General features: G+C 38.7%; 1 protein-coding gene and 2 pseudogenes across 3 annotated transcripts; 1 reads left to right on the forward strand and 2 right to left on the reverse strand.

Annotated features, from left to right (window-relative positions):
* Positions 1–13,217: 13,217 nt before the first annotated feature.
* Positions 13,218–15,303, reverse strand: LOC148853970 (RING-H2 finger protein ATL46 pseudogene; annotated as a pseudogene). Its single transcript, XR_016112273.1, has one exon. The product of XR_016112273.1 is annotated as an RING-H2 finger protein ATL46 pseudogene (transcript).
* Positions 15,304–17,864: 2,561 nt separating this feature from the next.
* On the reverse strand, positions 17,865–18,736 carry LOC148853971 (expansin-A1 pseudogene; annotated as a pseudogene). The gene is made up of 2 exons (XR_016112969.1): positions 18,417–18,736; positions 17,865–18,232 (listed from the first exon to the last, which is right to left on the reverse strand). The product of XR_016112969.1 is annotated as an expansin-A1 pseudogene (transcript).
* Positions 18,737–22,067: 3,331 nt separating this feature from the next.
* On the forward strand, positions 22,068–24,782 carry LOC148853972 (tropinone reductase homolog At5g06060-like). The gene is made up of 5 exons (XM_088982797.1): positions 22,068–22,222; positions 22,312–22,525; positions 23,684–23,894; positions 24,013–24,188; positions 24,358–24,782. The coding sequence occupies exons 1-5, from the start codon at positions 22,134–22,136 to the stop codon at positions 24,544–24,546; spliced, it is 879 nt and encodes a 292-aa protein (XP_088838923.1). The 5' UTR covers positions 22,068–22,133; the 3' UTR covers positions 24,547–24,782.
* Positions 24,783–25,171: the final 389 nt, after the last annotated feature.

Genomic DNA, 25,171 nt, shown 5'->3' on the forward strand with positions numbered 1-25,171 from the left:
TTCTTATTTTAAGTTATTTAGTTAGGAAGTTGTTGGGTTTTAGGCCCATTAGCTTATGTTTTTAAGTTGTGATTGTTCAACTACATTAGTAGCCGCCCTACTAAGGGCATTCTTGTAATATCTCATCCTTTAAGTTAAGTATAAATATAATGAGGGGTTGGAGGCTAGGGTTAATCTAAGAATCCTTGTTGACTTCCTACTCTTTTCTTCTCTACTACTGAAAATCTTTATCTTCCTCCTCTTTCCTTTCACAAGAAATTCGACTAAATCTACAATCAGTGATTTCTACTAAATTTTATAATCAATATTTAAGAAATATTAATAAACTTATAATTATAGTTAATAATTTTTAATTATGAATTAATAAGTTTTATAATTCTTAATTTATAAAAATATTATTACTATTAACTGTAATAATAGTTAATTTAATAATCAATTTAATTATTCATGAAATATTGATAAAATATTTAATTATTATTGGTAATTAATTAATTTTTTAGTAATATATCACTAATTAATTAATCATGAATTATTAATATATCACTAATATTAATTACTAAAAATAGTAATATATTTTGGTAAATTTTGGCAACTTTTTATAAATCATAGATATAAATAATAGATTTTAAGTGAATTTTGGTATTTTTCAATTAATCTTGAAAAGAATTAATTAATTTTTGGTAAACTATTAGAAATTGTCAACAATATTAGTAATTAATCCCAAAAATATTACTAAAATAAAAATTATTAAATATTAAAATAGTAATATTGTTTGAGAATTTTTAATTAATCACGAAAATGAAATGAAATTATTAATTATAAACAATAGGTAATATACCATGCATTCAAAGTAAATGGGTCGGATTAATGAAAACCAAACCATAACCAATCCAATAAACCACATCACTTTAGTTAAATGGATCGAATAGTGAGTGAGTGAGAGAGAGAGAGAGAGAGAGGAGTTGAGCTAATCAGGGAGAGTAGTTATTCGGGTAGAGAGAGTGAGAGCTTGAGAAGCGTTGATGTGGACTATCTTGCTTTTCTAATGTTTAGCCAAGTGGCACCACTTTCTCCTAAATTGTCTCTAATTCCTATTTATCACCTAAGTTATCTCTAACTCCTATTTATCTCTAGGGGTTTTCACGGTCCAGTTTTGTGCAGTTTGGAGAAGATCTCAAACCAAACCGGTAAATTATGGTTAGAGAAATTTCTAAACAGAACCAAATCATTTTGGTATGGAAACCAAACCAAACCAAACCGCTTTATTACGGTTTGGGGACTTTGGACCATTCTATGATTCTTTTGGGCTTAACCCAATTAGAAGGACCAAATAGCTCCCCTAAAAAATAAAACTTAAAACATTTATTTATTTTTTTATTATAAAATAAAGAGTTTATTATATATTTATTTTTGACGCATTCCAGTTAGATTATATATAGTATTTATATAACATATATTCATATTATATATATGTATATAAAATTTTGGTTTATGGTTTAAGTTTGGTTCAGTTTTTAAAATTCAATAAACCAAACCGAAATTGCAAACCACAATTTAAAAAATTCTCAAATCGGACCAAATTGTTTATAGGTATAAAACGAACCAAACCGCAAATTCAGCTTGATTCGGTTCGGTTTTGCGGTTTGAAGCGTATAATGAACACCCCTATTTATTTCTTAAATTATCCCTAATTTAGTATAAAGACTCCCTCCTAAGCTATCTATAATTCCTATTTATCCTTTCCCCCACATTTTATCTAAATAAATTTCAATTAAAACTTTCAGAATTATTTAAATATTATAATGAAATTATATACTAACTTTAAAATATTTATTCAAAACAAAAAAATTAAATATAAAAAATTTAATAATATTTATATTATTAATAGTTCTATATTTTTACAAAATTCATCCTGAAATTATGTAGTAATAATATAAATTATAATTTTACCAATTATTCAATTTAAATGTTATTAAAATAAGGGAAAATCTTGTACCTTAGGTCGAGTGCTAATTTAGTACCCGTACTTTAAATCGTGACAATCTAGTACCCGAACTTTCAATTTGCAACAATTTAGTACACGACGTTAAATTTTCGTTAGTTAAAAAATAAGAAGTTATAAATACACCAGCTAATTCGATTACCGATTAAAATTACAAAAATAACCCATCATCTATTTTGACCAATGCAAGTGGGAACCACTGATCATACTTGCTTTACAGAGAATCTCAAAACCAGCTCCCTCACGCTGGTAGTGTCAAGCGAATGCGCCGCCAGAAAAGTTGATTTTGACGATTGTATATGACACCAGAAAAGTTGAAGTCGAAGAATCTAGTACCATTGCCGGAGGATGGCTCCTATTGCCCGTTGCTGGAACATTATTGTGCCCACTGTTTACTCAGTCGTTACTGGAAAAGATGATACAGATGGGCCTCTTCTGTTTCTTTCTCCAATTACATAACCGAAAAAGACTTCACGAACAAGGTAGCACACTGAGATTGCCAGGATTGGGTCTCTCCTTACTCATCTGGTTCGTCTAAAACATTGTTGAAATTGTTTTTGTTTTTGGATCTTGGGTTTTTAGCATATAAGGACAATTTTTGGAGTTTAATATCCATAAAAGTAATATATTTAAAAATTTTAAAAAAATAAATAACTTTTTAAAAATAATATTAATAGAGGGCAAAAATAATGTTTATCTTCTTCTTCTTGCCATCCGTTGCCACCTGCCACCGTCTTCGCCTCTGGCAATATTGCTAGAGGTGGCGGTGGAGGCGCTGGTGGTCATTCCTCTGCCCGCCGCCGCCGCCACCTCTGTCTTTACCCATCTCTGGCAACGTTATTGGAGGCCGAGGTGAAGGTAGCGGCGTTGGACAGAAAAATCACCAGCACCGCCACTGCCACCTCTGCCTCCAGCCACCTCCGGCAACAGTGGGCGACGGTGGCAGGTGATGACGGACGACGGATTTGGTGAATAAATAGCAAGAAGAAGAAGATTAACAGTATTTTTACTCTTTATTGATATTATTTTTTTTAAATTAATATATTTTTTAAATTTTCTTTAAATATATTACTTTTATTGATATTAAACCCCAAAACTTGCCCTTTTATACTATTACCCCTTGATCTTTCTCCAAAGCTCTCCTTTTTTTTATGATTCTCTTTTTCTCTTTCTTGTTTGTTGTTTCTTTTATATGCGCTTTCATTTTCTGGCGTTTAGTCTAATACTGTCTCTTTTACTGTCCGTTTCTATGATTCAGATATAGATGGAATTGATCTCCGTCGTTGGGAGATAACGGAAAAATGTTGCCACAGAAGCAAGCCGAAGAAGCGATTGTCTCGAACCTTAACGAGACGGAGCATAAGGAAAGGAGGAGGAGAAGACAGATCAGTCCATGTTTAGCGTGAAAGCCTCCTCTAGCATGGCGGCTCCGTTTATGACGCCTGGTTTAGTTGCGCTTCGAATAGTAAAACCCATAAAGTCCCAGATAATAAAAATGAATTCCATTAGCTCCTTTGCTCAATCTTGTATTTTTATTGATGTATGGCTAAGTACCTCATCATTTGGTAAGCTTTCAAGTGGCCAATGACTTAGGCCGAAGTGAACTTTGGCCATCGAGCTGAGTCGAGCTGGGAAGGCTAGGTGGCGAGCCGGCTATAGTGCCAAGCTGCCTATGAGGTGCCGAGCTGAATTGATGAGTTCCGTTGCTCTTTAGAGACCTGCAAGGAACCAAATGTCAGAGGACCCGGGGTGGCTAACCCGGTGAGGTTGCTCCGATGCTTAAGTCAATACTCTCATAGTAAATTGCGAGTTAAAAATTACAAAGTCTGAGAGTTAGAACTTGCTTACTTACTTGCTTGTTTGCTTTCTCGCCCCTTACCATTAGGGTTGGTGCTTTTATATAGGCATTGTTTGGCATTGGCTTCACGCACCATATCCGAGATTTCTGCGAGGTCGTCTAAGTGGTTCAAGATTCCTGGAGGTAACCGCCATGCACGTTGACCACCCTTTGGATCGTTCGGCATGTGGGCCAACTTCCAAAGGTCGTGGGAGTGTTAGGATATGTATGCCGAATTTGTTGGCGAGCACGTCTCGCAGGTCGCCAAGTCACGCCTGTGCCAAGCTGCCAGGTCATGCCTGGGCCAGGCCGCCAAGTGGGACACCATCAACTTGACTAAGGCAAGTTGTTGCCAAAGTAGTTTCGGGTGTCACCTAGTTGTTCCGAGGTGCCATGTGTCACAATATCATTGGAGGGCCAAACCCGCCCTCATCATTTGCCCCTCACTCCCGAGCTAAAAGTAACTCGACGAAGGGAGTAGATTTCTCCTTTTGGCCCGGAATGAATAATTCGATGAGTACGTAAGCGTCATTTCGATTCCTTAGGCTCTGGGAGCGACTCACAGTCCGTTCCTTGATTTTGCCCATGTCGAAGAGGCGACTGAGTCTTATATGGTGAGGAAGTTTTTGCTAGTTCGATATTTTGGCCCTTAGGCTCTGGGAGCGACTCGTAGTCCACTCTCCTTGATCTTGCCAATGCCAAAGGGGAGATTGGGACTTCTCTAGTATTTTAGTCCTTAGGCTCTGGGAGCGACTCGTAGTCCACTCTCCTTGATCTTTGATTTTGCCCATGCCGAAGAGGCGATTGGGACTTGTCTGCCCATGCCGAGGAGGCAACGGGGACTTGCTTGCCCATGCTTAGGAGGCGACTAGGACTTGCATGACCATGCCGAGGAAGTGATTGAGACTTATCGTAGTGCTGAGGTCTTTTATCAGTTCGTCAGTTCACGCTTGGGCCAAGCCGCCAGGTCGGTGCCAGGGCCAGGCCGCGCTAGCGTCAGGTTGCCAGGTTGCCAGTGCCAGGCTGCGCCAGGGTCAGGCTGCCAGGTCGCGTTTGGGCCATGGCTGCGCTGTATCAGCCTTGTTAGTGACGTCGGTTACACACTCCTACAAGAAGCTACTAGGAGCTCAACCTACGGGGGCAACACTACTGACTTTAGGTCACCAGCTCGCACGGGAGCCTTAGAAGGCTCGACTAGCAGGGGTGTTCATGCAATTTGTTGGTCGCCTACTCCCGCGAAAGCCACGAAGAGCTCATCTTTGTAGAGGGTACCTCGCGAAGAGGACTGATGAGGCTTTATCCGAGTTGAAATAAAGTTGGTAGAACTGCTTAGTCTGTTGGCCATCAACTTCCTGCATAGTCTTTGAGTTCATAAAAAATGGAAACTGTAAAGCGAGAGTTTTAGTTTCTAAAAAGTGAGGACTTAGCTTTCTGAAAGAAGAGGACTTAGCCTTTTAGAGGATGAAAAAGCTTTTTGTAGTGATTCCCACAGACGACGCCAATTGATGAATCAATTTTTATTGATGTATCGATTTTTTGGCTAAGTACCTCGTCATTTGGTTTGCTTCCAAGTGGTTGATGACTCAGGCCGAAGTGAACTTTGGCCGCCGAGCTGAGTTGAGCTCAGCAGGCTAGGTGGCGAGCCGACTATAGTGCCGAGCTGCCTATGAGGTGTAGAGCTGACCAGGTGGCGAGCTGAATTGATGAGCTTTGTTGCTCTTCAGAGACCTGCAAGGAACCAAATGTCAGAGGACCCGGGGTGGCTAACCCGGTGAGGTCGCTTCGATGCTTAAGTTAATACTCTCATAGTAGACTACGAGCTAAAAATCACAAAGTCTGAGATCTAGAACTTGCTTAGTTGTTTGCTTGTTTGCTTTCTCGCCCCTTGCCACTGGGGTTGGTGCCTTTATATAGGCATGTTTGGCGTGGGCTTCACGCACCATATCCGAGATTTCTCCGATGTCGTCTAAGTGGTTCGAGATTCCTGGAGGTAACCGCCATACACGTTGACCACCCTCCAGATCGTTCGGCACATGGGCCAACTTCCAAAGATCGTGGGAGTGTTAGGATATGCATGCCGAATTTGTCGACGAGCACATCTCGCAGGTCGACAGGTCGGCGCTTGTGCCAGGTCGTCAGGTTGCCAAGTAGGACACCATCAACTTGGCTAAGGCAAATTGTTGGCACATGGGCCAACTTGTCAGGAATGTCTCTCCCACTTGGAGAGAAATTATAGTTGGGGTCATTTTTGTAATTTCAATCAGAATTCATGCATTATTTGAAAAAACTGGGGGTATTTAAGATTTTTTATCTTTTAATTGACGGAAATTAAATGTCGAGCATTAAAATGTTGCAAATTGAAAGTTCTAGATTGCTGCGATTTAAAGTATGGGTACTAAATTAGCACTCGGCTTAAAGTACCGATACCTATCAGGAATTTTTCCTTAAAATAATAAAATTTTAATATTAAAAAATAAATATTATTTAAATATTTCAATAATTAAATATCTTAAATAACAAAATATTAGAATAGTTAAATAATTATATGACAAAATATTTAAAAAAAATTCTGAAAAGTAAAAAACAATCATAATAGATTTTGTAATATTTATATTGATTAAATTATAAGGAAGATGGAATATTAACTTAGAAATTAGAAATTATAGAGTAGCTAGGGAAATGATGTTAATGAATATAACATATGGAAAACAGGGTTTGTTATTGATAGCTTTTGATAAACATTTGCCATTTCTACAGGAAATTCCCTTGGCCATCCAACCATATACATGCTTGCATTTTTTACACTGTTGCAAACTTGTACATCAAACCAGGACGGATCGGCTCACAACTCAATTTCATGGTAAGATGTGGGGATACAGATTATGTGGGAATCAAGTTGGGACGGATTTTGTTATGAGTAGATCTTAACCCCATCAAACCAGGTACATATCATATATTATTTATGTAATTTTTTGGCGGTTAAAACTATTATTATTTTCTTTTCCAATTCACTGCTTTGTTACTCATTAATTGAGTGACTTCCATCAAATTCTATTTTACGGTGTTCACTTGCACTGTTGCACTTAAAATAGTTGTGGAAGACATTCATTTTCCAATAAATAAATGAAGCTATTGCAGGAACATGACATCTCTTCGGATTTTCTTCAATCATTTATTTTTAAACAGAGCTTGGTCCTTTCTCCTCATAAATTTAGTTAATTTTACTCTCAAAATTAAAGTCATATTTATTGCTATTATCTGAAATGTTCTGCTATACCCTTTTTTAATTATTATGAGAAAAAAAGGAAAAGACTATGAAGCCCCTGCACGTGGATGGCTTAACGAAACTAGTAATTAATGAAAATGCGCCCATTGTTTGAGCATCTGTCCAACTCAAAAAAGGAATAGTCCAGCATGTCTCTCTCTTACATTAGCCCTTTGTTGTTTGTACAATGTCCTTTCCTGAATGAATCAGTCCCACGCCACTGCATTTAATGCACTTTCCTACAGCTTTTGATTTCTATTTTTTTTTACTTTTTTCTGTTGACAAAAACGAGAAAGTGATTCCTGTTTGCCATGTGACAATGGGTCATCCGGAGAAGGGGGTGATAGTCTGATAGATAGTTCATAGTTCAAACGTTGGTACAGATTAAGGGTTGCCACAAGCGTTGAACCATATATAGAACGTAAAAGTATGGACAGGCAGATTTCTGTTTTCGTTATAGAGCTATAAACATTCAAAATAACAACCCACATTTTATGTATCAACACCGTCTATGAATTAGCATCAATTCTGTGCCCCACAACGTCCATCAATACATTTCTGTCGTGGGATAAACTCTTTTATGAGACACAGATGTGAACTCTCAATTCAGAATTGACACCTACCTCAATAGCACTTTGTGCCTATAAACTGAACGGTATTAGAATGAGTTTGAGTTATGGGTACATGGGCCGAGCAGATTTTAGAAACTATTTCGAGTTAAGTAAAAAGATCATTCCTACATTAAATTGCTGAAACTTTTCCTTTATGACAGCTGTGGTTCAGTATGCTTCATAGCAGTGTCCTTTTTCCGAGGGTTTTGACACATCTACATCAAGGGATAAAATGACCAAATACCCATTTGTTATGAAAATGGATGCTCAATATTATAACTTCGGTTGTGGATCATCATCATCTGCATTTTGCCACCACAATGTTCATGTCATGACCACTGTTCTCAGGTGGCTAGGGTATACCTCCCATCTGCCACAGCTTCTCCTATTGTTGGAATGAATGTGAGCTTAATGTGGAATTCATCAATGGAATTCTATCATACAGGCCGACATGCCAGGTGTATGGGCTTGTATTGATATTCTTTTTAAGTTTTATTTATTTATTTTTTTAAACTGGTTCAATAGGGTCAGTTTAAGGTTTGGCTATGCTTCCAATTATGGTCTAACCCGATACACTCCCTAGATGGGCGTACCGAGAAGTCATTGGCACGTTTAAACCTTGAATCTGTCTATTGTCTTCTTGAAGTTGTCTTTGACAAGATTCGAGACATTGATAATGCAAATGGCAAAGTAACTAGAGTAAACAAACATATCCTAAAAATTCAAAGATTTGATTGGTGCATGGAACTTGGACTCATGTATACAGTTTAGTAACATTGGGAGGGAAACATCTCTCGACATTAAGATGAGATATTTCCACTGAGAAGTGGCATGCAATTACAAAACCAAAGACACCAAGAAGTTTCCTTGTTCAACTGCATTTCAAAGAAGGTCTACAATGGAATTCATGCATATAGTTCTTCCTTAAATGGCAATAGTTGCCATCTTGTGAGTTATGGCAATATTTTTCAAGCTAGTTTCTTATAGAACCTCAAAGAAGAAGTATCTGAATGACGATGACGAGGTTGGTTTCATCAACCCTCTCTTTCTAAATTTGGAGAGCCTGCTTCTAGGTTTTGAGTTCATTTTCATATTCTTAATAATGCTGAAGAGTCACTGTTACTGCTGTCTATTAGCAGTTTTCGTTTTGACCCGATTTGAAAGACAATTTGTTTTTTGAGTTCAAGAACTCTAAGAATTTGGATGTGCTGGATTTTAATTTCATAATAGATTAAATCCAATAAGTTTGATTGGTCAATTATATGAGAAATTGCACTTGCACACTTGATTGAAAAATCAGTTTTTATCTTACAAAAATCAGTTTTGAACTTGTCTCACATTGGAAAATTATAAGTTTTGTTTTCAGTTTTTCAATTGGAGCTAATTTACACTCCTTAGAAGTAGTAGAGGAGAGTATGGAGATTCGATACCGTGCAACGCGTGCGCACACGTGTGTGCGGCGCAATGAGGCTCTTTAGAGGTGCACTTTGCTCGCACCCGCGTGGCTCGCGATGGGCGGCTCTGGTTTTGGTGCGTTGATGACCATTGATCACCGTTGATGAGATCAACAGTCACGATTCGATCGGGTGTAATCAAGAGGCACAATTCAAAGTTAATAGTCACCAACTGTTAACTACTTTTTAAACAGCCACAATGTTTGAAATTGTGTCTGTTCAAGGTGCCTTCTCTAAACCAGGACCTACATTTTCTTCATACATCTTCACAAATTATTTAAGGAGCATGAATCAGACTCCAAAACACACAATTTCGAAATTCACTCCCTCTCTCTCTCTCTCCAATCTGCTACAATCTCACAGAAGGTTTCTCTGGAGACTCTTCAAATTTGCTGGTTGCAGATTCTCGCCCAAGGCTCTGTTGTATCCTGGGAACGAATTTGCCTGTAACCCAACAGCAAACTCAATAAAACTGAGTGGGGGCAAATAACGTTATAAAGACTGTGTCTTCAGACGCGTCTCAGAGCTTCTCCTCCAAAGTTATAGTGACCCCATTTTCACCAACAGGATGTTCATCGGTGTTTAGCGTGGAGAGATTTCTTACTCACATTCTCTACCCGCGTCCTATTCACATTACATTGCAGCCATACATTTCATAATACAAGATGGGGATGTATGGTTGTAATTCAAGGCAAGTAGAGTGTAGATAGAGAATAGTTGGCAGAAAATCCGGTTTGGTGTGTTATGGACTGATTTCCTATTCACCTTCTCTACCCGCACCCTACCCACAGTATATTGCAGCCGCACATTTCACAATACAAGATGGCGATGTGTGTCTGCAATTCAAGGCGAGTAGAGTGTGAGTAGAGAATAATAGGCAAGAGTTTCGAATGTCCTATTTATATAAGCTTCATTTCAAATTTAATTTCATTTGATTCTCATCAATGAGAAATAATTGTTTCTAACAAAGATTGGACGTTTGCTGGATGTGAAGAGCTTTAGAATTCAAATTTTGTTAAGCCACTTGTGGTTTTTAGAGGTGTAAATCAGGTCATTCTGCCCGTGGCCTGGCACAATAGAATGCATGCCATGTCGGGCATAACACAATTGTATGGGCCTTGCCACGCCTAGGGTTTCAGGTCTATGGGCCAATACGGCACGACACGACTACGCATTTCGTGCCACTCGCCTAGTTCAAGAGGGTTAGGGAGCCAAAATTTAAGCACAAGTGGGATTTAGGTGATGTTTGATAAATCTGAAATCTGAAATATGAAAAGTTAAAAAGTTATTATTTGTGTTTGAAATTTGAAAAGCACCATAGATACTTTTCTACTTTATAAAGGCTATGAATAGATAATATTGTTTGTGTTGGATTAGTTCTTCACCATCTGAAATTGCTTCATTTTACTATTTTACCCCTAGAAGAGATAAAGAGAGGGATCGAGTGAGAGGGAAGAATGAAATGTTTTCTGACAATTGGTCTTTGCAACCTCTAAAGCACTTTAGGGTTTCTTCTCCATGGTGTTTTCGACGACTAGTCTTTGTGACTTGTAAAGCACTTTAGGGTTTTTGCAACCTCTAAAGAATGGGATGCCTCTAGGTGATTGGTCTTTGTGACCTCTAAAACACTTTAGGGTTTCTTCTCTGTAGTGTTTCTAGCGATTGGTCTTTCCGATGATGTATTAGTTTATCCACTAAGGCTTCATTTGGTTTATGGGATAGGGATGAGAAAAAGTGAATATTCCAAAAATATTCTTTTTTCTCTTATTTGTTTTGAGGGAAAAAGGGGGATGGGATGAGAAAAATATGAGATGCGGGATCCAAAAAATGTGTAATCGGGATCACACCAAAACAGTGCGACCTTGGTGGGAAAACTTGAGAGCGGTAATGAACCAACGACAACAGTGGCGTTGAACTAGCGATGGTCCCTTCCCCTTGGTTTCTCTCTCTCTCTCTCCCTCTCCCTCTCTTTCTTTCTTCTTCTCCTTCATTTTTGTTTTTGCTCCCCTATTACCATCGAACCAGACACTATTCATTGCCTTCCCCATTCAGACAGAGGAGGTGGTGGTGGCAAGAGTAGTACAAGGGGTGCATCAAAACACATTCTCCCATTATGAAAATCTGTAAAACACAATCTCCCTCTCTTCGAACAAGGGTGGAAGAGGAATAGCGTCTCCTCTCCCGATCTATTCTCCATCTCTCTATCTCTCCCTCCATCTTCCTCCCCCTTTGAATATCTTTCTTTCTCTGATTGCCGCAACAACTCTCGGTAGCAGTGATATGCTTTCTCAGCACTCACATCTCTCTCATTCCCTCATTCTCTCTCTCTCTCTCTCTCTCTCTCTCTCTCTATTGGTGTGCTTTTTGTTTCATCGTTAGGCCACTCAACTCCTCTCTTTGTTGACGATAACAAGGGATTTGTAGTCATGGAGCTCTTTTCTTCATTTTACATGAATCCGATGAAGAACCATGTCATGACAGTACTTTTCCTACTATTTTCCCATATAAAACTAAACAATGAAAAGTTAAATTTTTACACCTTCCCATTTCATTCCATCCCACCCAAATCTTCCCACAAACCAAATGGAGTCTAAGGTTGCAGTGGTGGAAAAGCGGTGGTGATGAATAGGGGGAGCGATGAGGACAATGGGGCAATGAGAATAGGGGAATGGAACAAAGGGAAGAAGAGAGAGAGAGAGAGAAGAAGAAGAAGAAGAAGAAGAAGAAGAAGGAGTTGCAATGACAATGATGTGAAGCAGAGGATGCAAGAGAACGTCTGGGAAGAAGAACATCTCAAAGAGAGAGAAACTGATGGAGGAAGCTTGTTGCCGTTGCGTCAAATGGAGAAGATGAACAATGCCTAGAACACAAGTCTTGTTAGTTCAGATCATTTTAAGGTTATTTTGGTCGTTCGGCCAAGTCTGAAACGTGTTTGATAGCATTTAGTGCCTGGATTCATTTTACATCTCTATATTCAGACAGACATCTAGAAGGGATGTAGGTGTAATAACGACAGAAACCTCAGTAATATAATGTTATTAGCATAAAGCAAGGTATTGAAAATTTTTCAACTTCCAACTGTCAAGAAATTAAAGAGGAACTGTACCTTGATGCTGCTGAATTTTACATCCACCCACCGTGCATTGGGAATATCTCCTGTGAAAAATAATTTATAAGTACAGGAACTGCTTACGATGCATGGTAGATGTACATGTGAAGCGCACGTGACGATAGGATTGGGGTTGAGAACTGTTTTAGCGGAATGGGGACGAAAATTAATAGGAATCCCCAATCTAGATTGGGGTAGGGGTCAGGGTCAGGGTTAGGGATGGGGATTGAAGTCCCTATCCTGCCCTAACCCTGATTATATATTTATATATATATATTTAAATATCATATATATATATATATATATATATATCAAAACGCATTTAAAACATTATTTATAATTTAAATTTTTTATTTATTTTAAATATATATATTTTTTAAAATACTATTATCTATAACAATTTCGAAGATTCGGGTCCCATGGGGAATCCATTAGGACGAATTTTATCCCCTTCCTAGCTGCATGCTGCTGTTTCTGCCCAGTTTCGAAGATTTCTTTAGCTGCGCGCCTTGTACCCAAAAAAACCATACAAGAAAAAGAAAGAAACAGAAAGAAAAAGTATACATCAGCATTCAGCAGAGCTTCTCTCCCACGCGCAGGCGCACGCGGAAAAGGATGATTCATATCAACCCAAAACCAACCTCTTTTTCACAGTCAGCTCAGCTGGTCACAAATCCATTATTCAACCCAAAAGGGCCAAAACAAAGTGCGACTCGATAGATAAAATCCCACGAAATAGCCGATTAAGGAGAAAATTTGGAACAACAAACAGTAAATAAACTCTGAAACACAAAAACATTTGCAGCTTTTCGCTTAAATGCCTCGGGAAATTGCTACTATGGTTTCACTAGACTGGCTCGGATCACTTCACGAGTCATGAATCATCATCACCTAGCTACACTCATACATACATATTCAATTAAAAAGCAAAAGAGAACAGAAAGAAACACCACAAAGGCTTGCTTATTGTGCTCGGAATTTAATTAAAAAATAAAAAGTACATCACCCAAGCCACAAAAGGAGAAGCATGATTTGGTCAAATTTGCACCCCCAAAAAAAATCAAGAAAATATAAACAGAAGATCAATACTTTGTATTGATGGTTAATGGATGAACGACTAATCAAGAAAAATAGAAAAGAAAATCAAATTCACATGCCTTGAGAGTTTGAGACCCGATTCCTGAGTTACACTAAAGAACGTAAATTCACAGGCCCTGACTCCTGAGTTCTCCCCGTCGTCCATGGCAAGCCGACGTTAACTGAAGAATGAAACTGAAAATCCGTATGGGCATCTGACGAAAAATCTGGAGATTTACTACCCTTCTTGGACCAAAGCCAGATCTTGGAAACAGAGAAGCTCTCCCCTCTGCTCCAACTGCTTAGCTTCTTTCCCTCAACGTCCCCATCAACCGAAGAATTTCCATTCTGTCCTCCTCTCCCTTTCACAGGCTTCACACGCCCGGCGTCATTTCTGTCGGGAAATAAGGTCACTTGCAGGTTGGAATCGGCAACAACATACTGAAATGAACCCATGGAGTAGCATCTCCTCGCATCCAAATTACTACTACTGGTCTCTCCTTCTCCCCTTTCTCCTCCGCTGTTCATGTTTCTAAACTTCCCAAGTGTCACAGGGAAAACCCTCTTTTCAGTAGCAATCTCCTCCGTTTCTACTACTGTTTTCTGACTAGAAGCAACCCCACACTCTCCATCGCCCGGATGCCCACCCTCCTCCCTTGATTCTTCAAAATCAAAAACTGGATTTTCAATGGAAAGGCTAGGGCTGAAAATGATTCCTCTACAGAGAGGGCATGTTGAATTTGAGAGGAGCCATGTGTCTATACAGTTAATATGAAAAGCATGGCTACACATCGGAAGTAATCTGAGCTTGTCTTGTTCTGAAAATTCACAGAGACAAACTGCACAATCGAACGGCTCTTTGAGACCCATTATTTCTTTGTAGAGGAAGACAGGGAGAGCATCTATGAAAGCTTGATCTAGACCAGAGTCATGTAGATGGAACAGCTGTTGCAACTGTCTTTGAAGAGCATCGGATCCAGACATTTCTGGGTATTGGTTTGACTGTGATGTGGACGAGGAAGACGGTTGCTTTATGAGGAATCTGACAAGCAAGTGGAGTAGACCAGAGATGAAAAAAATAACAGCTAGAATGACTATAATGAAAAGAATAGCAGGGCTGATTCTGCTGCCAGATGATGATGGGGTCGACTCTTTCTGATAATTATTACTGTAAGGAGACGAGAAGGAAGAAGAGGAAGAAAGAGCAGGAGAAAGCAGAGGAGAGACGGGAGGTGGGTGGGCCAATAGACCCTCTTTTTCCTGCACTTGAAGCCGAACCCAAGACATTTTGGTAGATGGTTAGCCTCAAAAAACCATCTTTATTCTCAGCTTCCCGAGATCAAATACAAAAGTGCTGGTAGCTAGACCCCAAAAATTCATCTTATTCCTTGCCTTGTAATAAAAAAGAGCCGTATCTTTCCGATGTGAACAAGCTGAAGCACCGTTTCTTTTTTCAGACAAAACCCAATTCGTTTTATAAGATGTCTTGGCCAAAATACCAACTTTTTCTTAGATTTGAGATAAAGCCAATTGCTTGGAATGTAGAAAAATAGCTTTTCCCTTTGCTTGGTCGCAGAGTTGCAGTTGCTTCGGCTAAACCCAAGTTATTTATTGTGAAAGAGAAGGGAAGAGTGTACTTAGGAGAGTTAAGGTTGCAGCTTACCTACCTCAGATTTGGAGAAAGCCCGCCTTTAATGGAACCCATTTCATTTGTTTGGATGCTCTTGTCCTGGTCTAGCGTTACAGCAGCAGAAACCCTAAGCAGACGGGTTGCTTCTGGAAGGGATTTTATAATAAGGAGGGTTGAGAGGGGGAAACTGGATTGGAAAGGTAGGTTGGTTGAAGTGTGGTATAGACTTTGGTAGTAGCTTCGAAAGGGAAAGGGAACAGAAGGGGGAGGCCAAAAAGAGAAACAAGGGTTGTTCGTGTCATTCCATAGACCGACTAGTGACTAGTGACCACACACAAGGGTGTTTTGGTAAATTAAATTCTGAGGGAGGCAAATCATCCAGAGTCCAGACAAGGAGTTAGGACGACTTAGTTGGTTTGTGTTTAGCAGCAATCTAATCACAAGGCTTATTTGATAAACAGGACCAATCAGGGAAAATAAACCTGCTAAAATCTAGATAATGAATGGCACTTATGGGCGGGCCCAAACCTATGGATTGGTTAGAATCCTTGGGTACTGAATATTTAGAACTAAAAATGGTACAGGCGCAAATATTTGATTAAATAGTTTTGCACTGAATCAATTCCAAAAGTTGAGAACTAACCACCCATTTGCAATTTTGCAGTACCTCCTCCACTAGGGTTAATTGACTTGCTTTTCAGATTCAGACGATTCATTTCCTCGTCGCCATGATTGTAGGTTGTGCCTTGTAAGGATGAAAATGAAACTTGTTATTGCTCTCCTTTTGATAATTTGAGCGAGGTTTAAATGAACATGAAGTACACAACAGAAGAAAAGAAAGGGAAAGAATTATATTTAAATGCTTTTGTTGTAATATACTTCTAAGCACAATTACTTGTTCCTCACTTTATCATCGCAATTGGTGGAAATTAGATTAATTATCTTGCTTAGTTTTATCATTTCTCTTTGTCATGACTCATGACACCATCATGACCATTGTATGATATAGGTTTTGAGGGTGATGCTGTCACGGAAGAAATAAAATTTGATCAATCAGTGGTTGGCAACAGAAAAATGTTATGAACGGATCAACTGGTTGGCCGGGGGATTGCCCATGATGACCATTTTATCCCTTGACAACTGTTTTTCTTACCAAACAAGGTGCACGATGGTTCCCAAATTTTTTATTTTTTATTTTCCTGAAGTTCAGATCTTTGGATTCCAATGGAAGACATTTTTCAAAATTTTAAAGTTTAAAACCTTGCTCAGGCTCTATTTGTTTACAGTTAAATTTTGAATTGGTGTAAATGCATGAGAGTATAAATGGGCTTAGTGTAAATTTTGATTTACTTTTTGTTACAGGTTTGACTTCGTTTTGTTTGTTTGTTTTGTGACGAGTAAAATGACAGGTAAAAAAGATTTGGTCCCCACTTTATGTGAATGAGGATGAAAGGAGAGAGAAATTTTGGTTTTTGGGAAGAGTAAAATAAGGAAGCCAAATGACATCCCAACTTTACACAATACTCCATACTTGAAAGTAGGGATGTTCATAAAAAATCGAAAAAACCAAAATGAACCGAGTAAATCGAATAAAAAATGTGATATAAAGAACCGAAACGGTCAAAAATGAAACCGATCGACTGGAGGTACCAGTTTAGAGAAATGCTAAAACCGGTAAAACCAAGTTGTTTTCAGAAATTTGTCTATAATTTAATTGACCAAATCGTGAGTACCCCTACTTGAGAGAGAGAATCAAAGTGGTGCAAATTCAAAAAAGTACAAAATTTGCATCAGGTAAGAGAGTGAATCATGGAAACAAACAAACAATCATATAACAAAATGGAAAATTTAGGTTGGGTTCAGATTTGTATTACAAACAAACAAACCATAAGTTTGGTGTGAATTTCATATAATAAGCTAACTAGGGAAGACTTCTGTCATGTTCATGAACCAACAGAAGTATTAGTTGGCCGGGGCAAGGAAATGTTGGTTGATGAAGACTTTTAGATATCAGTTGTGCCAATATATTTTAATGACCGATGGGTTGCTTGGACTTACGAAGCTAAGCTGGACAGACAAATATCGGTCCAAGAAGACCAGCTATAAATTATGTCTATGACCTATTGACCTTTGTGGGTTGTTTGGAATTAGGAATCATTGATTGATTCTATTTGATTTTCTTCTGGCCAATTAGGGCATGGCATTGATGAAAAGCAAAAGCCAATATTATAAGGCGACCAGATAAGATCCCTGGTCGAAGGGAACAAGATGGTTTCTCCAAGGAATGACTGACGGCCTTCTTAATTACTTTATATCTCTGAACTACCTCTTGTCAAACACATTTATAGGTTAACCACATAACTACCATCCATTAAGTCATTCTTTCATAACGAAAGTACCTAATTCTAACTTTTAGACGGTAAAAGTGACTTTGACCAATAGGTTAATTTTTTGAACAACTTTTTTACATGACCAAATTGCCTTTGTCATTGGCATCCTCTAAATTGATTCGCTATAGTTGTGTACTTGTGTTTCATTTAATAAATAAACAAAAGAGAAAGAGAAAGAGTAAGGTGAGGGAATGTTGTAAAATTCCTAAGGCCCAGTTCGAAAAGAGAATAAATAAAAGGGTAAAATATAAAAACCTCTGAAGTTTCTGATAATCATAAAAACTTTTTTTATAATTTTATTTTAACAAAAACCTCCTTCTATTTTTTACAAAATTAACAAACATTTCCCTTCCGTCAATGATTAAAACAAAAAATGTTAAAGAGATGATAATTTTTTTCAAAATATCTATTTTATCAATATTGTTCATATTTTTCTTCCCAAAAAGGGAAATTAAAAGTAGAAACCCCACAATCAAATCATTACCGATACACCTAGGTTAACAGCCTTTCATTAATGTATGTCTATATATCCTACCCCCCATAGCCAGGTGTAGCTGTAGGGGTCAGGGATATGGTCTCTCTAGTGAAACTGAACTCCACTGAAGGTCTTTCCGAAGGACCAACCAACAGGGGCAGCATTGTAAGAGACTACGCCACGCCCATCACTGGTGGTGACCTTGAAAGACAGGCTCTGTCCATTGAGGTAATTGTTGCTCTGCCAATTCTGGCCCCTTGACATTGGTTGCCACCCAACATGCACATCACCAGCACCTCCGACGTTGGGTTATGAGGACTAGATTGAAGTATGAATGGCCATTGATGGTGAACCTGATTCCCCCCTCTTCCTGCAAGGAACCCTGCAAAGACCCACAAAAGAAGAGCAAATCTGTCAGCAAGCTTTTTCTTGGCGTGGGGAGAGAAGGGACCGCCCCCTCCCCTCCCCCCCACCCATATATGAACATCCACAAGAATCACAAAGCAAGCTTCTATTGCTTAAGGTACACTGAACAAATCAGAGGACCAAAGAAGTACAAAAATTACCTTCTATAAGCCACTGGAACAATCCCAGCTCTGTACTGAGCAATGCGTTGGAAGACAGGCTGAGAGAGATCAAAATGGTGCTGGGGAGGGTTACACCAACCCCCTGCATTGTTAGGAAGGGCATTGTTGGGTGGGCAGAAATTAGTTGTTGTGACGACAATGGAACCAGGCAGGCACCACTTTGGGTCGTTCACACACCTAATCTCAAAACAAGCCCCACAGCTCAGGCCATTGTTGAACAGAGCGGTACTCAGAGCTGCAGTATTAGTCCCGTAACCCTGGCTGTAGATGTTTCCATAGCCGCAAGCCCCGCCTGCAAAGAGGAAAAACAACAATCATAAGAGAATGCCGAAATAGCTAGTTTGCTAGCCAAGGTACGCCTTGGGTTCTTTATAAAAACCAAAAAAAGAGAGGAACACACAGCGAAAAGAAGGGAGGTATTGCCGTGTGAAGAGAATGTCCCTTCTCTCTCTCTCATTCTTCAATCTTCATCAATGGCATCTCTGTGCCTCAGACAGAGACAAGAAAAAGAAAAAAGGAGAGCAAGAGGAGACGTAGAGATGCCATTGATGAAGATTGAAGAATGATAGAGAGAGAGAGAAAGGGGTAGAGATGCCATTGAGGAAGATTGAAGAATGAAAGAGAGAGAGAAAGGGGAATGATGAATCGTGCTATTCCCTGTTAGTGGGGAGAGAGAGAATAAGAGGGAAATTAAAGAAGAGGGAAGGTTGGAGGGGGGAGTGCACCGCCACTCTGTCATTTTGCGTCGTCATGAAGATGAACAGTGCTCATAAAGGATAAAATAGGTATTTAAAAAAATGATAATCTCTTTAACGTTTTCTGTCTTGGTCATTGACGGAAAAGAGGTATTTGTTAATTTTGTAAAAAATAGAGGAGAGGTTTTTGGTAAAATGAAACTAGAGAAAGTTTTTACCCTGAATAAAAATATGTATAATATAAATACAATAAAATAATACAAAATATAAGATTTTGCACTCTACATGTGTATTTGTACTCTTTTCAAATGGAGCCTAAGAACTTTTCCTCAACTTTATCTAATTTTCTATCAAATCAAATTCAATAAAAAAACCCAACACCAACCCAATAAAATGCCATTGGATTGACCCATTGACATTGATAGATAGCTTTTTCCTTTTTTGTTTGCCCATCATTAGGGGTGCAACTTGGGCGGGCCCAGCCTAAGGCTGAATCGGCCCAACCCAGAATTCTACATAGGTTGGACTTGGATTTTTGGTCCTCAGGTTGGATTCGGGCCCAAGAAGTTAGTTTTTTTTTTTGGGCCAGGCTCGAGCCTAGCCCTTAGGTAGCCCAAACCCGGCCCATATATATATATATATATATATATATATATATATATATATATATATATATATATATATATATATCTATCTATCTTGTGTGTGTGTGTAAATGTTGCATACATATTTACATATATATACATACATATTTGTATAGATATTTTGCATATATATTTACATACATACATAAATATTTGTATATATATTTGCATAAATACATTTTTATATCTATAATTTTAGAGTGGGTTCATTGACCAATCCGAGCCTGGGCTCGAGCCCAACCCAAGTGCACCAAATTACAGGGCTGGCTAGGCTTGGGTTGGGACAATCGGGCTTGACCTCAGGCTCGGGCTTTAAGCCTAAATTTTAGGGTCGACCCTGGGTTGACCATAAACCCGGCCCAACCTGCCCGATTTGCACCCCTACCCATCATATCCTTCCTCATGACATGCCAAACATCCAAGGGAGGTCTATCTAAGTACCTAATTTACCATTCTCTCTCTCTCTCTCTCTCTCTCTCTCTCTCTCTCTCTCCCCCCCCATTAACTCTCTCCTTCAATAACTACTATATTAATTTTCACAAAATTCATTAACTTTATCAACATCTATATTCACTTCAATTTAACTATAATTATATATATTATATATATTTAAATTAAATTGTAATTCTTAGTAAAGATTAATTATATTGAAATTGAGATATTCAATAATATATTATTGTGCTAAACAATCTACTTCCATTTAAAATTATAGTCCATTTGGAAATAATAGAAAATAATTAACCATAATAAGAATAATTTAGTAAACTACTTAAATAAAATAAAAATAGTTATTAATTATTGTTATTGATAAAAATATTTGTATTAATATAATAAAAAGAATTTAATTAATAAAAGGAATAATATAAATTAAATACTAATGTCGATTTAAAATTAATATAAAACTAATACAAAATTATCTAACAATTAATAGTTTTATAATTAAATTTACTAATTTAAAACCAACTTAAGTTCTATTGAAAAATAAAAACTTAATATAGTTAATTAAATTTAATAAAACCTTAATATACTTAATATGAAAACTTAATATACTTAACATACCTCCTTGGGTTTTCTAACAATCCTATGAAACTCCAGTGTTTTGACCTTTACAAAAAACTCCCTTATTGTTTTGAAAAATGTGCAAATGCCTTCCTTTCCTCATCATTCTAAATAAAAAATGTTGATATAATGCATTAATTTAAATAAATTAGTGTAGGGTAAAGTTGAAACTTTAAATTGTGTATGACAATGCATTAACAATGATAAGGCCCTGGATCATTCAACGGCCTGAAGGAGCACCAATATAGTGGGTTTGCAGAGAGAGAGAGAGAGAGAGAGAGAGAGAGAGAGAAAATATATATTTCACTTGTACAATTTCTCCAATTCTTCATTCCTATTTATAGCTGCATGAGGAATTTGTACATTGGGAACATCCTTGAATATAGATAACTACATTTGTTTCTAAACCTGCCACTTATCCTCATTTTTAGATGGGCTCTAATCAGGATATAGAGTGGGGATTAAAGCCTATTTTTCTAAATCACTCTTGCCAATTATTCTAATTGATAAACTTGGCCCAATGGATGTGTACATGTAAAAATGTGTAAAAGATTTATTTAAAAAAATATTTTATTTATATAAAAATAAAATACAATATGTGAGTCACATTGTACAACAAAGCTAAATCAATGAGGGCCATAGGCCACTCAATCGGAGTATGGGACATGATAAGCGGTAGTATCGACGATGGTGAGCATCAGGTTTATATGGTCAGCTGGAATGATCATTTCTTCAATTTGAAGATTGAATCCAATGCCTGTTATATAATTGATACTTTGGCAGAACGAGAACGACTGTTCGAGGGGTGCAGGGGCGTATCAGACGTGTTGATATTTTTAACCTTGCTTTTTCCTGTTTGACCCGATTACTGATCTGAGGACTGTTTATTCAAACGAAACGACGTTCTTTGTCTCCTAACGGGGCCATCACTCTCCAATCCCATCATCAAGACTCGAGTGAGGATTGACCGATTGAGGAGGGAGAATAGTGTTTCTGTGTTGCAAGTCAAGTAAATAGGTCTCGCCAAAGCGTGGAAAATGACAAAAGTGCCAGCAGCAGCCAACGGGACACGCAACTTAACCGCAAGCACTTCCGGGCAACGGGCAGCAATAAACGGCGTTGCTCTCGATTCACTGACGCCGTCGACGGCTCTGACGGAGAAGCAATCATTTTCTATACAGTAATGAACAGCTAATTTACAGTGAATTCTAAATAGCGATAGGGCATCCCTTAATATATATATATATGAGATCAGTAAAGGCTCGCAAGGCAGAACAGAATCGTGACCGGGAGGCCAGATGGCTTCTTTGGCCGAAGAGTTGAGGAGGATGAGATGGTCTCTCCAAGGAATGACAGCACTCGTCACCGGAGGAACCCGAGGAATTGGGTCTCTCTAGATCTCTCTCTAATAGTTTGTTTACGACTCACTCTGTGAACTTATGTAACGGCGGCATGTGTTTTTCATCATCTTTTCAGGCGTTCAATCGTGGAAGACCTTACTCGCTTTGGAGCATCTGTACATACTTGTTGTCGGAATGAAACTGATCTCAACCAGGCCTTAATCGAGTGGAGTAAATCGGGTCTCCAAGTCACTGGCTCAGTCTGCGATGTATCAGTCCAACTTCAGCGGGAAAAGCTCATGGAGGAAGTTTTCTCACCGTTCAAAGGGAAGCTTAACATCTTAGTGAGTATAGTCGTCTTCTTGTATAATTTCACTGGATTTCGAAAGATGTATGGTTTCTATCTTATCTCAATCTATTTTGACCCACCCTTTTCTGTTGTCCTGTCCTCTTGCAACATCTTCTCCATTTCTAGCTTTGTCTTTCAGTTTTATATCTTCCTTGCTTCATCAATTTCAGACTTTAGCTTCATTAGCCAACAACAGTTTTCTTCCATACAAGAATGCGGTTTAATGCCAAGCTGCTATGTCCCTGGTAAATTGATGGAGCGGTCGGTCTTAGCTGTTAACGAATTCGCCTCTGAACTGGAGCGTCGGGGAGTCTAAAACGGGAAGAGAAGCTCGGTGTGATAACTCCGAAGCTCAAGTCATTAATCTCTCAAAGCAAAGTGTAAACCAAATGACGCAAAGTTCACATACCTTGTTCGTTGGGGGCAGGGGCTCTTATAATCACTTTGCGCACTCGCTTCGAGGCCCTTGTCATGTCGGGTATGATTATCTTTACGTCTGTCAATTCGGCCATCGTCCTTTCTGCTGGGACAGAACCGTCACTGTCTAACCGTCTCTCTAACTGGAGATGGCGGTGTCAGGTGGCGGTGGTTTAGAGTGCGGCCGTCAAGTGTCAGATCCCAAGTCAGTCAGGTGCGGCGCCCTCGGGAACGGACTTCCTCAGTGTCAGGCATAGTACGGTTTGTTTGGTTTTGGTGCCCTGAACGTGATGTAGAGTGGTGAGCGAGGCGAAGTCTTGAGTTCAGAGGTATGTATAGGGTAGGTCAGCGGCAAGGGGTATCTCGGGCTGTTACAAGGCAGACCAGTTCGGTGAGGTGTATCCCGAGCTGTTACCAGGTAGGTTAGTTTGGCGAGGGGTATCCCGGGCTGTTACAAAGCAGGCCAATTCGGCGAGGTGCATCCCGAGCTATTACCAGGTAGGTCAATTCGACGAGGTATGTCTCGAACTGTTGCAAGGCAGGTCAGTTCGACGAGGTATGTCCCAAACTGTTGCAAGGCAGGCCAGTGGATTACTTTCCGGTTTGGGGCCAAGGGTGAGTTCGGGCCCCTAGTAGGGAGTTCGGTCTGCTGGTTTCTCCCATTGGTAAAAACGCCTTAGGCTTGCTTTTGCCACATGTCGCATAACTGTGAGGTCGGGCCAAATCATCCTTTATCATAAACAATGTAGGAGTAAACATTGATAAGCCAACCATGGAGCAGACCGCAGAAGATTTCTCCGTGGCGATGACTACCAACTTCGAATCTGCTTATAATTTCTGCCAACTGGCATATCCCCTTTTAAAAAATTCAGGTGAGGGAAGCATCATCTTCATCTCCTCCGTCACCGGTGAGACAGTTATTAAATCAAGCAGTCTTTATTCAGCTACTAAAGGTGCCTAGTTCTTCCAGAAAATTAGAACCTTGTCAATAGTTCTGCAGCTTTTACTTCTCAGAATTTGAAAAGCAAAATGTTCACAATAATACAATTCATAATTTCTGTGCACCATCAGCTGCATTGAATCAGACCACCAAGTATTTGGCATGTGAATGGGCGAAAGACAATATAAGGGTAAATTGCATTGCACCTGGGATTACCAGAACATCCATGCTGGGAAAATGGGTTAGAGACGATTTTCAGCCTAGTAGCTCTGCGGATGAACGTATGACAATCTCCTCGGTGGATAAAGTAAGATTCGCCTCTGTTTTTCTTTTCTTTATCTCATTCAGGATCTCATGTGCAATTCAGAACCTAATTTTGCATCTAGTGAGTTAAAAAAAAAAACTAAAATAGTGTGTTTATAAATAAATAGTTCATAAATCCTAATGCTTTTGTTTTACATTAACTATTTCTTCAGGTTCTTGAAAATAACAAAGCATTCGCAGATGTGCTCTCCAGAATTCCTCTTCAGCGGATTGCAGAGCCTGATGACATTTCACCACTAGTCACATTCCCTTGCCTACCGGCTGCTTCATACATCACTGGACAAATTATTTGTGTTGATGGAGGATGGATCATCAACTGTTTCTACCCGTTGAATGATTAAAGATTAACCAGTGGTTAGGCTTCGCAATGTTTCTTCTCTTCTTCTGTATTAGCAAATAAAATCCATAAAATAAAACTTCCCTGATCTTTCTGGGTTTGCATTTGTAATCTCATTTTCTTGTCTAAAAGCTTCAACTTGAAAGTTCTATATCTACTCATAGAATAAATTGATGGGAACACTGGATTTGTTGTAATTGGTCTTACATTTGAAAATTAAGAATATGATTTGTGGTCTAATTCTAATACCAATAGTTTAGTTTCTGTTAGCAAGATGCCTCCAACAGCTTCAACCATTTGGAAATAGAATTACTTCTATTCTATCTTCACTCCGGGGGACAGAGGCACAGAGCAGATTCCCACTTACGCGCGACGCAGGTTTGAATATTTTATCCCTTACCTCCATTTTCAGAGGGGTGCCGAATTTCACTTTAATGGCTGCGTATGTGAGAATATAGCTTCTGATCACCCGCGAGTTTTACATAAACTAAAATACCGGGAACATCTATTGTGTTCATAAAACAAAAATGATTCAATGAATTTAAGCCAATCGTGACAACGATTTCTTACCTACTTTACTCAAATTCCCAATCTTCGTTTTAAACGATTTAAATATTTTTGCTTGGCAA

This window comes from Nelumbo lutea, chromosome 4, assembly GCF_056320005.1.
Source record: "Nelumbo lutea isolate HS-2025 chromosome 4, American lotus-T2T, whole genome shotgun sequence".
NCBI classification, from domain to species: domain Eukaryota; kingdom Viridiplantae; phylum Streptophyta; class Magnoliopsida; order Proteales; family Nelumbonaceae; genus Nelumbo; species Nelumbo lutea.